A 15,730-nucleotide genomic window follows, 5' to 3' on the forward strand; every position below is an offset into this window, starting at 1 on the left:
ATGTGAACTAGATTATGCACAGATGCAACTTTTGATGCATATATTATTTCGTCGAGGTTATATGCTTCTTGAATACAAACAAACATCTTTGATCTTCATCCGGTAATCTGTAGACAATTACAGAATTAAAATTACAATTTTACTGTATTTATCTATTGTTCTAATGGACATCGTTTTAGTGATATACCTCCATCATCATACTTTTGTCGTTTCAAAATGAATTGTTATATCTAAATCATCATCGTACACCTAATATCAAGTTTTTCCTAATATTGTATTAATAAAATTAATTAGCTGTCTGCTTAATCTCGTGTATTAGGAAGTTTTGAGTTCATTAATTCGATTTATCCGCCATAATAATAAGCGAAGGCCTTACCTTTGACCTGTAACCTCTAAGTTTTTTACGTATGAGAGTAGTTTTTATTTTCAAAGTGCACATCAGTGCAAGACTACTGTTTAATATTGTAGCTAATATCATTGAAAATGTACATTATTTTTTTGGAGCGAGTGAGCAGTAATTGATTTTATTAAATTTTAGTAGGATAGACCATCAGCGCCTTTACCGTAGACTTACAGAAACTTGTAAGTAATACTAAATTCAAATTTAAACGGTTGGTAAAAAAAAACGTTTTTTAGCCATAAATTGACAACCGTTAATTACCGAATTGTGCTAGAATGTAAAAATATTTTTCATATAATTGTTCGTATCATTAAAAAGCCCAGTCCTTTTGAGACTAAACGTTTTTCTAGTAGTACAACCAGTCTTCCTAATTTCCTTAAATTGGATATCAATCTATGCTTGCGTCAAACATGGTTTTCCTAAAATAAAATATGCAAATTAAATAGGCATAAAGTCCTTGCCTAAATGCTTACAATTTTGTCTACAAAGTCTCCTTCATTATCGATGTATATGGAATTATTTACTGCATAATTTGAAAAGGTTTTATCTGTTATTTATGCTAACTTTATATCATCATGTCAATGTGTATTATATTTTAAAACATAAGGCGTATAAAGCCATCAAACATTCGACTGAAAAACTTTACTTTTTATTTTGCAGCAAACCCAGACTATCTTTTGTCGAATAACAACAGGAAAAGACCTAAGAAATCTTGTTTCCTTAGAACAGGTGTAAGATAATATTTTCATATATTTTCCTTCCCCATTTTATATACTGGTATCGATAGCTTTTTATTAGTTTTTTACTTAGCCAGATTTTCCTCAAACTTTACTAATGATTATTATTTTGACCTTGCCTAAGACAATTAACGTATTAAAACATCACGTGATATTGCTTGCTTATTGAAAAAACACCCAATTATTGGTTTCAAACTATCGTGAATATGTAGTTCCGTGTTCCGTGATAGGTAGAAAGTAATTAGTAAGAATATCGCGTCTACGCTCATCTGCACTTGCCTAATCTTTGTGGTCGCCAAAAACTGATATTATTATACAATGTGATATTTACTCTAATATATGCTATACGAGTAGGTGAACGTTAAGCTGAGGTCTGATTAAGATTCAAGGTCAAAAGCTTCTTCTACTAAATATGCGTTTTTTGTCATCTGTCGTCGGGTGCAAAAATTCGCAAGCCCATAAATAAAGTATCACATTACACTTGACTTGTTATTGGCATATAATATTAATTTTATGTTTTGGCTGCTTATTATTAATTTGCAAATAGATATAAAACACTTTGAATGCACAATAATAATGCATAAATTTTCATTCTGTTTTCTATAATGTTTGTACAAAGGACAAAAAAAAAACAAGAATATTCTCTAACTAAACATAAATATAATTCCTTCTTTTAAAATACTAAGTCTTACTTGGATATCATGAATGAAACCAAACATAAAAGTATAAAAAGTTAAAACGAGATTAAAACTTCATCTCAGATCAATCGGACAGACGCTTCCGTTTAAATTACAATTTTATTTGTCTTTAGAAATTGAATTTAATCTTACGCGCTATATTTTCTTAGTGATTGTTCTTTTGCATTAGGATATGGAAGAGCTTTGATATTGACAAATGTTGAACCTAATTTCTATGTAGGGACGTCGACTTTCTTGCCGTTTCTTCTCACGAGCAACCAGCTTTTCCGAAACAGTAGAGAAATATATAATATATAACTATTTCAAATGCTTGTATATGGAATTTAAGTAATCGGGTATATTTTTTTAGCTTCTTATCCGATCGGTAGGGCTATGACGTACCTCAGTGGACAACTATTTGAAAGCCACTGTGCTTTACATTTAAACTAAAGAGAGATTAAAGTCATTAACAACTTAAGTCAAAGCAACAATGTACTGAATAGTGACTATCGATTTGACGTACACTAGTTTTCAACTGAGACACGTGATTGCCCCCAAGAAAGTATCTTAAGGCTTTTCAATTTTACGAAAATTCTTCTCTACTTAATTATACTAAAATCGAATAGTGAGATATTTTATGATCTTCTAAATATGTATAAAATAGACGTTTTCATTAGCCCTAAGGCTATCATGCATATTTAAGTCTAATTAAATAAATTTGTGACATAAATAGCTAATATTATCATATATTTTAAATATACGTAATTAAAACAAGAAGTCGTGTAATAATTGTATATGATAGTCACAGCACATCCTATCTGAACACTTGTTTTTTTTTTAGGTAAAGTTGTTTAAAATTTCTGCCTTCACTGTCCACCATTTACTAGCTGGGATAGACATGGACGATTTTTTGGATTACACATTGTCGCAAAAAGAAATTGACATTACTCAAAATTCATACAACGGTTTTAAATAAAGTAAAGATTCCTTATCTATCTTTTTCCTGCCCTGGAAACTTTTTTCCGAAATCTATCTTTCCATTCCCCACAAATCCCGAAGACGAAATTAGGTATGTATGTACTTATCTCTAGTCCGTCATTTAATTCTTAAAAGTAGTGCGCCCACGCATTCAACTTTGAAACTTTACAATAGTGACCTTTTAACTTGATTGTCACAATATTAACGACCGTGTCTCTGACTCCACAATAAATTATTTTCTACAAATGTCGAATATTTAAATGATTCCTGTTGATGTATGCAGCGTCCGACGTTTATTAATTGATACTATACAGTCTTAACTTTTAATCTATTAATACATGATCCAAAGCCTTTTTTATGATTAATTGGAACGATTTATTTTATTTTTCTTAATGGTTTCCTTGTAGTTTTTTGTTTTAGAATATAAAAAGAGATAAAAATTAAATAAAAACATTGTTGCTTTGTTTCTATTTGTATTAGAACGAAGGGTGTGTTCTCATTAATGGACATTCCGATACGATTTTATTACTGCACTCAATTATATTGTGACAGGTTCATTCGAAAATTGAGTCTTTACTCGTTTTACGAACTTTGCCGTTTAGAATGTCACCTGTTCGAGCACCTTCCGAATTTGAAGATGATGTCATACGTGGATCCCAGATTGGACAGACGTGACCAGAGTTCTAACTGATACGTGAATGTAATACTGTCTACCAGAACTTTTATCTACTTTAGGAAATTTATCTTAATTTACTTTTATTCTCATTGCTTAGGTGGTCTGGCATATTGAATGCGATGCGATCTTGACGTCGCCGATTTAATTCTTCAGTCCGATAGTGATCTGTTGTGGAATCAAAGTGTTATTAAGTTTTTTGTTAGGTCCAAGATGTTCGACCTGTTTCGTCATTGAAGTTGACCTCTGCCAATATAATAATACATGTGAATAGGAGGCCGCATAACTGAACGTCGAGCTTCGTCTGTCGCAGGATGTTTTAGAACAATTCCTGTTATTGTTTATTCATCCATGTTAATACTATTAATTCGAAAATCCGTTTGTCTGTCTGTTACGCTTTTACTTCAAAAATGCGGAATCGATTTTGTTAAACCTTCTTATATACACAGTTTATTTCTTTCAAAATCTTGTGTTTATTTGTATCGAAGTTACACGCGTGAGGAATCGTAGAGGGTCAGCTAGTGTAGCAATAGCTCTTAAGGTGGTAAAATAAGGTTAATTAAACCTCATTCAAAAGAATAAAGTTGCGGTTTTTGGACCTAAAAATTATCGACGAAATATTGATATGATGTTCACCTCTGCTTAACCTTTGAAGAGAACTAGGCGTAATGTTATGCAATGAAACTATTTGCAATCGATAGCAGTGCGTTTTGTCTGAATATGAGTGACGAGTGATGAATTTATAATGTCCATATTAGTCCATTAATCACATTTTGTTACAGGGTTGTATCATAATTAAAATTTCGTTATTGATATCAGAAATGTAAATCTGTCTGTATGTCCCATCTACACTTATGTACTGATTTAGATGTCCCTTAACTGAGTGATAAATATTGTTTTAAGGAACGAGATAACGACGCTTTTTCATTAAAAGCCTGTATTATGCCTTCATTAAATTCCTGTTAACTTAAGTTAGTTCCAAAACAACTGAACCATACATAATATCACTCCTGTTATACCTGAAGGACAGGACAGAGGTGTATGAAGTACATCCACGTTGTCACATCATCACATCATTCGTACATCATTCGTAGTATTAGTCCCATTAATTGGTGGCGAGCCTATTGTCATTAACAATTTAATCGACCTGTAATAATATACTTACTTACTAAATACTTTTCACCTAACCTAATTAGAACATGAATCTCAAAGTCAAAGCGTTTTTATTGAATATGAATATAATACTTATCAATCGAATGTAGGTATTCTGTATATTTTAATAAACTTTAAAAATCTTCGACGTTTGAATTCGCTATTTTATTATGTAGTTTTAATGGTAGCTAATTTATTCTACGAACAAAAAATGATTCGATGCCTAAATTGAGCCTATTAAGCTATTAAATACCATTTTTCTGGTAGTTGTGTCATTTATATGCGTCTTTTGGAACTGCTTGAATTTTATATTTAATTTTTTTATGACGATTATGTGTTTCCTTATTTGGGTGAGTTATATTAAATTAATCATAGGTATTTCGAGGATCAATTAGTTCGTTTGTTTGTTTTTAATATATTGAGGTATTAACAGGCAAGTAAGCTAAATTCTGTACTTAGTAAATAACCGTTTTTATAGAAATATATTGTACAGTTCATAACAAAAAGTTTGCGTTGTTATACACGAGAATCCATATGATTGGAAAAGTGAAATGTAGAGTAAAGAAAAGAACTGGTCTATTCCTTTTTTAAGAAAAATAAGAAGCTACATTAGAAAATGAATTTCCTTATTCGGCACCAATATTTTCAGCACCTAGGTATGGTTTCAGTCGTTTGTTATACAATTTAATTCTATGTTATACACCATCTAAAATGAAGTAAGTATTATCGATCACGTATAATAAAATTATTTTAATTATTTATTTGAAAGTTTAAATACAAACGCTAGGGTTGTGGTATTTTTACACTGATACTGACGTTAATGATACGAATAATATAATAAATTGTGGTCTCGAATGAAAAACGGCGATTCACTATTTATGTTGTAAAACCGATGTTAATTGCTTCATGGCTTTCAGTCGGTTACCGCAGCCAACAGCTATGATAATAACATGAAGCAAATGTTTTAATAAAATATCTATATTGTAGGTATATCTACTAACCGAGCTGTATTTTACATATTTTCATTTTTACAGATCCGTTTTTGCAAATTGGGCTTAGCCGATTGAAAGCGTAAGTAAGCATTTATAAAATTTCATACTTCGACGTTGAAAACAATTATTTTCAAACAAAGTTAGATGATGTGTCATTTAAGTATAACAATTAGGCATAATTGGTTTCAACCATATATTTTACCATTTTAATTCTTAACATCATATGTTACTAATATATGGTATAAACATGAATATTTGGATGTTTGTTACCCAATCACGCCAATCTCCTGAACGAAGTTTGATGAAACTCGATATCCAGATATTCTATGTCTTAATAATCACATAGTATGCTTTTTACCTGAAATACCTTTTCCGTTGGTCAGAAGTTCGTATGAGAATGAAGTCCTTCGAGAGAAATATTCAGTAGGTGTGTAACACGTTTTCAAAAGACATAATTCACCATACATGTAATACAAAGTTTATTATAACACACGTTTTCAAACAAAGTTAACTTTTTGAATGTACAGTTTAGATTGGTGCAAGCCGCCGGGGAAATGAATAAGTACAACGGCCGTGGTTTTAATCTACAACGTGCTTTGTATCGTACTGTTACGGAAAAATGCTTGACATGCAAACGTTGTAATGAAATTATGTAATATGGATATGTGCATATGGCAGTCCCTTGTTGCAACAGTCAACGGCAAAGGGACTTTTTCTCTTAGCCTAATTTATCCCAAAATACCTGCGTGTTATGTCTCCTACAATGTTACTGCTAACTGGCGTTACATTTAACAGAACTAAATAATATCTTGAGATATCTATACTAATATTATAATCTATACTAATATTATAAAGCTGAAGAGTTTGTTTGTTTGAACGCACTAATCTCAGGAACTACTGGTCCGATTTGAAAAATTCTTTCAGTGTTAGATAGCCCATGTATCGAGGAAGGCTATAGGTTATATATCATCACGCTACGACCAATAGGAGCAGAGCAGCAGTGAAAAATGTTACAAAAGCGGGGAAAATTTTGACCCATTTTCTCTTATGTGACGCAAGCGAAGTTGCGCGGGTCAGCTAGTCAATTATAAAAGTATAATATTGTGTTCGCCGTGTTATCGGAACTTATTTTTTAGTCAGCCTTAAGAAGCATATCTGCTGGAAACCTTCAAACCAAACCATCTCGAAAATCTGCAATCCTGGAATCTTTCTGGCTGCGATCGGTTACATAGCGTATATGATATCATAATTATGTGGATTAATTCTTACGATAGACGATTTTTTTTATATTTATCAGAAATTTATCAAGACCAGAGTGGCAAATACCGTCTATGGAATGTAACCGTCTATTTAAAATAGTACTCGTTATAATCGAGTTGCAGCGTTTGTAGAATAGTCAGTAAAAGTTGATGGTAGATTATATTATTTAAAGTTTAAAGGAAAATGGTAGGTTATGGAATATTCACAAAAGTGACAACCCTATCTATAAAGATCAATATAATAAAACTCATTTGTCGTTTCCTTGACTCGTCCAATTTCCTTTTCAATAAAAACAAATGTTAATTATTAATATTGTGAACATATTTATGCAAAACATATTCTAATTAAGTGTTAAACTGTTAATTATTATAAAACACTAGATTAGTATTTTTACATCATATCTTTCTGTTTTTGCAAAAAAAAATTTAATGAATGCATAATTTTAGTGTTGGTATGTGTGGTGTAAGAACAGTTCATCAATGTGTAATTTCTAGACGAAAAGTAAAAACAATTCATGCTTTCATTGCTTCATAAATATGATCTTACAAAAAACATGTAATTAGTTATATGGACAATTCATTTGGATGTAAATGTAATTATAGTCAATGTTTGTATTTATTCATTTATTTCTTTTAGGACATATTCTAATACATTATTCAGTAATGCTTTCTAAAGACATGGAATATACGAAGATAATATGATAGATAAATATCTAAAGTAACTAAGATGATTCTAACTGTGCTATATGTGCTTTTTCTCTTAGCCTAATTATTTATTCTTAGATATCTGTACTAGCTTATGCCTGCGACTTCGTCCACGTGGTTTGTGACTTAGGACAGAATTTTCATACAAACTTTCATCCCCTATTTTGTCCTCTTAGGGGTTTCATTTATCAAATGCTCTTAGCCAATACCTACATCATAACATCTACCTGCATGCAAATTTAAGCCCGATCCGTCTAATCGTTTAGGCTGTGCGCGAGTTTTATATGTATAGATGTTAAATTTATGTTTATGTTTTAAACGTACCTTACGAAGCTCGTCTACACGTCATATTATGTCTGTTATGAATAATTGCCTTGAAAGATTAATTAAATTTCCGATTGTTATACCATTAATCGTGTTCATCTTGACACCAAAGCTTTATTTATAGATCGTCTGCTTTGTGATTTAGATAGTTTTAGTCATCTCACGTTAATTCATATAAAAAAACAGAGAGAATTAGTGTAATAATATGTGACAATAATGAAGATAGCTAAGAAATGCAAGAAAGTAAGGCTTTAATTATGTTATGGCCACGAGGCGGCCGCCAAACGTCGTTGAAAACAAGGCACTACGGTACTCCAAGTCCAGTCACAGATCCTGAGAGCAAGCAGAAGTAGAGCAAGAAAGAGATAAAGGAATTATTCAGTACTAGTGAATAATAAAATCGTAATATAATACAGCAATTTAGAGTCTAATTTAGAGACAACAAATTAATTAATATGCAGATTATCCTTTATTTGTGCAGAAAATGTTGATAACCTTCTTATAGTATTTCCGCTCAAAAGCAGACAAAGTTTTTATTTAATTATGCGAAAACGACATTGATTCAGTTTTGTGAATAGTGTAATTGAGTTAATTTAACAATATTCTATGCCTATTTGATCCGTCTCTTTTTAGGTCTCCGTGGTGAGAAAATTTGACACACATCCACATACATTTTCTCGCGTTGTATCAGCGGTAGAAAATATATGAATAAATACACGGTTTCGCTCGATCACACCCCGGTTAACCTTAACAAGTGATATACTAAATTATTCTTTTTTGAAAATCAGTCAGTCTATTGGTCAAACAGCTACAAAATCCGTTTAAAAGTTTTCGATTTCATCGACAAAAGTAGAATAACTTGTAGTGATAAAAACTGACTATAGGTACTGAAGTGCGCCCTTAAAGCATTAATTCTAATTAATATGAAGGTCGTTTAAACAACAAATTTCCTAAACATATTAGTTTAATATTCAAATTAGTTATATTAATAAATATGCAACGATAATTCAATTATAATTTGCATGTTGCTGTCAATATAGAATAATTGGTATTCCTTCTATTGGATAAAAAGGCGGCAGATTTTATTTTACGTTGTTTTCTTCAATACTAATATCTATTTTTTCCGAAGAATGTACTACAGAAATACCCAAAACAGTCATTAACCTACAAAAATTACAAATTAAACTTAGTTCTAGTCCGGGAATCGAACCCTTTACACCTTGCGACAAAAAGAACGATTATTATTTACTCTTCTTATTATTTTTATTATTTTTGATAAACCTTAATTTATATAGGTACATAGATGTTATTAGCATTTTATCGTAATAACGATATACTTTCAGTCACCGCTTACTTTAATTTCAACCTCATGAGCCAAATATAATAACAGTACTTCTAGCTCTAGTAAATGCAAAAACTTATAAAGAATGGTACATAGAGACAACACTGGTACCCAAGGTAATTGTTGCTTAATGTTTTATTGGAATGCAGGATTTTTTAAAATCCGATGTTTCGGCTAGCAATCTGCCGACTTTCCAGACATTTTGCAATTTCACAGTTTAACGAATATTAACAGTAACATGTGGCATGCTAAATGTGATTTTTGAATTATTTATTAGCAAATATTATAATATTTTAGGCATTACTGTATTGGTATTTCGGCAAAATTGTAAACTTACATAATTATATTTGATATAACATTACATTGTAAACACCTATAATCTAGTGCAGATTATTTATAGTATAATAATATGTATGTATAGAAAGATGTTTCAATACGGGTAAATCATTTCATGAGAAATTCCTTGATATTTTAAATTAAGTGTTATTTTGTGTATAATTTCCATAACGATGCGCCTAAAGGCAGTAGTTGATATAACAAGGCAGTTTGCTAGCCATTGTTTTTACTTCTGTACTAATATTGTCACTTTTACATAGGTCATTAAAAACAATAGCTACTTGACTACCAGTCAAATCTGCTACTCTTTATGACATGTTAAAACCGCATTTTAATATAGAAATACGGTGTAGTGACCTAACAGAATCGTATTTTGGTAGGTCAAATGAGTGCATAATAAAATCTTTCAGTCTGTAATAATTACAATATCAACATTACTTACGAAAAAAAATTACATAGCTTGAGCATTTTAGCTGAACCTTTTACGAGTAAAAGTTTAATAATTTTTCGTTAATCCAGTCAAGTATCCAATTGATATAAACATCTCCTTTCAGTCCTAGTAAATGTAAAACTGTCCTACTATCCCATAACAACATTCTTATGTCATATTTTGAATACTGTTGCCTGAGCTTGCCTTCGTACAAATTGGGTGTTTTTTTTTTGTGCTGGATCGGAAAAAAAGATAACTCGGCCACCTCTTCTACACAATAGTTGTCTATATCTGTTTTACACTGTAAAAATGCCAAGTTAAACGTCGTTCAAATGTTACTATTAAACAAGTAAGATGCAAATATTAAAGACGATATTTATGCTCCTATCAGAAAAATCTCACACTTACAAAAAGCATTACTCAAGTTCAAAGTAATTTACTAAATAACAGGTTCTAGTATTAATACCGGGTACCTATTTTTTGCGGCAACAAATAATGCTCTATAACTATCACTATACAATTTTGATAGGAACGTCTTTGTATCGATGAGGATGTATAATGTATACACTTTATTTTTACGATCAATATTTTAGACAAGCAAAAAACTAAATGTTGACCCCATTTTTACATACAGTTTTAGTCCTATTCGGGCATAGTTTAACATATTGTACAGTAAGGTAATTCTCATTATAATTCTCATTGCATTATATTAGCTGCTAATTCTGTGATGCTCTTATATTCGACAGCTAAAATGAAAAAATATACAATAAAGAGTTGCAAATTATAAAATCAATGATTGATCCTAGTTCCTTCTCTTTTACTTACCTATGTATGTTCGGGATATACAAAGAACCTAAAGAACGCTTGTGAGTAATTTTGTTTCTCTCACAATCATATAATAATTAGTAATACCCAGATATACTACCAAATCTTGGCCACTGCGTGGTGCCTGATGCATCTGATCTTTTTGAAACATAATTATGACAGATACATCAGCGCGTAGTTTGGGACATATCTTACGTTAGGTTACACGGAGCTACTTTTATTCAATCTTCTCCTAGTCGCTAATGTAATGGACACTATGATTCACTTACAAAGTGCGTAAAAGGATAATATTGATAACCTACAAGATCCACAACCATTACATAAACATAATGTATTCGTTTCATCAAATTATTATGTATTATGCTTAGACATTCATAAACCTAAAAAATGCGACAAGAAATGCATTTCATGATAATAAATTCGCGCATTTCTGCATAAAGCAGCAATTATTGAAACAGAGTTGATTAACAGCATTCTTTAGAAATAAGTTACATCTCTTTGATATTAGGCAAACAATAATTTCGTACAAATGCATACTATCACCGTATTATTTAACAAATTTTAAAATCGATTTGAATAAACATTTGCTGTGTGATTTTTATTTAAATATCTACATAATCGATTAACGATTAATTTGCTAAACGAATTTGATTTGCATTACTATCACCTTTTAGATTGCTATTCCTATAATTTCTTCATACTTTATCGCTTTTTAATAAGCTTATAAATACTGAGTAATGTGGTACTCAGCACCACACATTTGTTCAAGGTTAGAAATGTTCATAAAGTAATCTTTAGGGCTTTAGGCTTGCTTGATACGTTGTATATCTTTATAATGATTCGGAAAATATCATAATAAAAAGTAGCAAACGATGTAACTATTAACTTCTATTATCCCTTCAGATATCACCGGCTAATAAGTCATAACTTTAAGTTTATAGTATAAGTTGCTCCCCGGAAAAACTCAGTGGGACTTTTGAGATAGACTAGGATGAGTCTATGTCAGAGTAAAACAACAGAATTAAAAGTAACGTTTTCACATTTATTTATTGTGTATAAAACATAAAATTAACAAAAAAAAATAATTCTTTAAAGCCATTTTACGCTTTATGCAGATAACATTTGTTGGCAGTTTGGTTTTATACTTAAGGGTGGGTGCTTAATGTATTTACAACTTCTTCTCGACGTAGGGGTGAGCCGCGATGTACTCGAGAGACCGGAGGATGTAGTCGGGGATGGGGAGGGGAGCGGGGGTGGTGGGAAGATGGGCACCCTGGAAACAAACAAAACAAATGTTAATTATATACAAGTAATATAGGATATCTAGAAAGCATAACTGCATAAAAGCATCTTTGATTTAATTTATTCTCGTAATTCAGAACATTTGTAACAAACATTGTTGTTGAACACTACTTAGTGTCAATCATTAGATAATATTTCAAGAGCGAAACATTTATCTCACGGAAGGAGTCTTAAGTATTTGCATCGCAAATTCGGTGAAGAAATGTTCAAAAATTTTTGCATTAGCAAATAACAAAATATCATTTATTCAATTCTCCGTGACCCTTTCACCTAGCAACTTGTTGGAATCTCCTAACATGATGACATTTAATATAATTTCGAAGCGGATCTCGTGTGAAGGTCATTTCTAACGACTACAAACAGTTCTGCGGTTTTGCGTCAAACATTCATTCTTGAAAGATGATTAGTTACAGATTTATGAAGATTATTTTTTGTAATCATAAAATAATAAGACCTTGAAATAATTTTGAATCGAATCAAAGATTTACGTTCTACATAATTATAAAGAACAAACACTTGGTACTAAAGACGATATTAATTATGAATTAAGAAGACGATACTTAATAACAATATCCTAAAAATCACGGAGGAAAAATGCAACAAGAAAGCAACTACTTGATTACTGCTCGAATTTTAATGAAGTATGAAAACTGAATCGACAAAATTCGTTAATAGCAATTGAGCGATGACAAGTAAATCAAATTCAAACTAACTAACACTAGCTAAAAAAAAGTGTGTACGATAAATGGTAGTTGTGCTTAATTTGATGCCATCTAAATAAATCATTATTTCTTTTATAACTGATATATTACCTGGGCTTCGTATCCGTTGGGACCGGCGACGTAGGTCAGCTCGATGAGCTGACCTTCAGGGCTCTTGTACTGGTTGGAGCCGATAACTTCGAGGGCTACCTCATCCTTAACAAAAGAAATAAATCCATTACAACATTATAAATTATCATTTAATTACATTTGATGGGATTTAAAGACATATTTAAAAACAAGGGCCTTTAAAAAAAAGTCGTTTTTCTGTTTGCAAATTACACGCGAGCGGAGTCCAACGTTTCAGTTTACTTAGTTTAATATAAAAACTAGACTAAACTGGAAACTTCATCAAACGGAGAGGCAATAATTAATTATGAAACAAAAACTTCCATATAACAAAATAATACAAATAAACAAGCCAAGTGCGAGTCGGACTCGCGCTCGAAGAGTTCCGTACCATCATCTATAGTCGAAAATTAATATTTTAAGCAAAAAAAAATACGAAAAAATCACGTTTACTGTATGGGGAAATCCTTAATATTTTTTTATTTTTTTGTATTTGTTGTTATAGCGACAACAAAAATACATAATTTGTGAAAATTTCAGCTTTCTATCTATCACCGTGTATGAAATACAGCCTGGAGACAGACAGACAGCGGAGGCTTAGTAATAGGGTTTCGTTTTTATCCTTTTGATACGGAACTCCAATAAAAATGGAAAACAATAACATCAAAATTGGCGTTCGATCTTCTCTTTTCTTAAACTTTATGCAAATTGAACTTGTTCGGTCTAGTTTTTATAAATTGATTTTATACCTATACCCATAAAAACCTAGACATTTAATTGAGATATCTTTTTTTATCTTTTTGCGTCACTATTTTTAGCTAGATGTTATAAAAGCATCGTAAATGGTCAACTTTATTGCTCGGTTTTAATATTAATTGAATCGTAAACAAATATGTATTTTTATATGGTAATAAAACATTTTTTTCCTACGCAAATGTAATAACATTCCTTTTTGAGGAATTAGTATAAAGGTAAAAATTACTTAATTTTTCGTCACTTTAAAATTTTAAACGATCTAAATTAATTTTAAAATTACCTTTATCTTGATGTAAATAATTGGTCTGATGACGAGTAATAAAAATCAGCTTGTTAAGGGAGAAAGGTTATAATTGGTAGTAGTTATTTGAATACTGATTAAATCACTTGCATAATTTTATACAATTCTGACGGACCTACAAGTGACTTTATCAGTATGCAGTCAACCCGTGTGAAATATTTCTTAAAAATCTCATTGTTTCTACTTCGTCTACCGAGTAGTCTATCCTTAGTATCATAATGAAACTCATACCTTGCCATAGTTGACGACCTTGCCCTCAGCCCGTCCGTAGATGCCGTTCTCGGTCTCATAGCTGAACTGGTAGTTGCCTTCAGGGCTCTGTTGGTAGTCGTTGCGGACCACCGCGGAGTCTTTGTCTGAGGCGGCGAAAGCGCACGCGACGATGCAAAGGGCAACAATGGCGGATTTCTGTAGGAAAAATATATTTATTACAAATTAGGATACAAAAGATTATTTAATTAATGATTTATCAAATAAAATGATTATCTTGATAATTTTGAATATTTTAAAATAAGATTTTTTATTTGAAATGTATTTTATAAAAATAATTTGTATTTAATACACTTTTTGTTCTTATTTGGAAATCAAACTAATAATTCGCAAATTCTCAAAACGTCGTTTCTTTAAATTAGTTCAACTAAGTAACTGTTAGGTATCCAAAGATAATATACAACTGAACTAATAACAGTAATTACAAAAAATATTATTACCGTCTAACAAAAGTATCAAATCCATAAATTAAACAAGCTAACAATAGAAAATGAGACAAAAATCTACATAATTACAATTATTATGTCAGACAATGTCATAATGTAAATATGTGCAACCTGGCATTTAGAACTGTTGCGTAAATATTTCTGTAACCGTTCACTAACGCACGAACTATAACAAAACTATAATAAACTGACTTTTGACCCAACCCATAAAATATCAATATAGTACGATCAAAGTTCAAACTAACAAAATATTAGCATAAATCTTACGCGTCAAGTATCAATTAAAATTTCGCATGACTCACTTATTTTTTGCAAAATATCGACCATTGCGAAATTAATGCAAAAGTTGTAAAATTTAATTTAAAAAATCCGCAAAATGAAACTTAAATTTCTTAAATTATTATTATTGATAATTTTCTATTAGTTTCTAATTAATAAATTAAAATAATTAATCACGATTTTTAAATCAACAAAACACTGAAGCACTAATTTCTGAGCACTGAAATGACGTGTTTATTGGTTGTAGTCCTCCAATGCACTTACCATTTTGGTGTTGCTTATTCGAACTACTAGTCCAATCTAATGCTGGAACCAAAATCTATGTTTCTTTTATACACGTCCCAGGAACACACAATATGATATCATACCTACCAAAAAGTTCGCGGTAGAAAAGGTCAACTTTTTTTACTCTTCGACAGTCTGGCCATACTGGCTTGACATTTTAGTTTTTAAATAAAAAAAAACATTAAGTACTAATAAATTCTTTACTGAATTTTACTAAAACACGTGCAAGACGATATATAAAATAATAACAATTAATATAAGTACTAAACTAGTTTTAGAAATCGAGACTTATTTTCAATTTCTTAATTTAGCTATTATTGAAATAATTATATTTATATACTCCTAAAATTCAATGAATTAATTCGTCTTATAATTTAAAATCTAGATTAAATACTGACTTGTATATTATATTTTAGAGTATTTTATTATTA

The 15,730-nt window shown here is 30.8% G+C and overlaps 1 protein-coding gene across 1 annotated transcript; it reads right to left on the bottom strand.

The window, feature by feature from the left end:
• Positions 1–11,851: 11,851 nt before the first annotated feature.
• LOC142977919 (larval cuticle protein LCP-14-like) lies at positions 11,852–15,437 on the bottom strand. Its single transcript, XM_076122048.1, has 4 exons — positions 15,279–15,437; positions 14,251–14,427; positions 12,945–13,049; positions 11,852–12,103 (listed from the first exon to the last, which is right to left on the bottom strand). The coding sequence occupies exons 1-4, from the start codon at positions 15,279–15,281 to the stop codon at positions 11,999–12,001; spliced, it is 390 nt and encodes a 129-aa protein (XP_075978163.1). The 5' UTR covers positions 15,282–15,437; the 3' UTR covers positions 11,852–11,998.
• Between the last annotated feature and the right edge of the window lie 293 nt (positions 15,438–15,730).

Source organism: Anticarsia gemmatalis, chromosome 13 (genome assembly GCF_050436995.1).
Source record: "Anticarsia gemmatalis isolate Benzon Research Colony breed Stoneville strain chromosome 13, ilAntGemm2 primary, whole genome shotgun sequence".
Classification (NCBI taxonomy): domain Eukaryota; kingdom Metazoa; phylum Arthropoda; class Insecta; order Lepidoptera; family Erebidae; genus Anticarsia; species Anticarsia gemmatalis.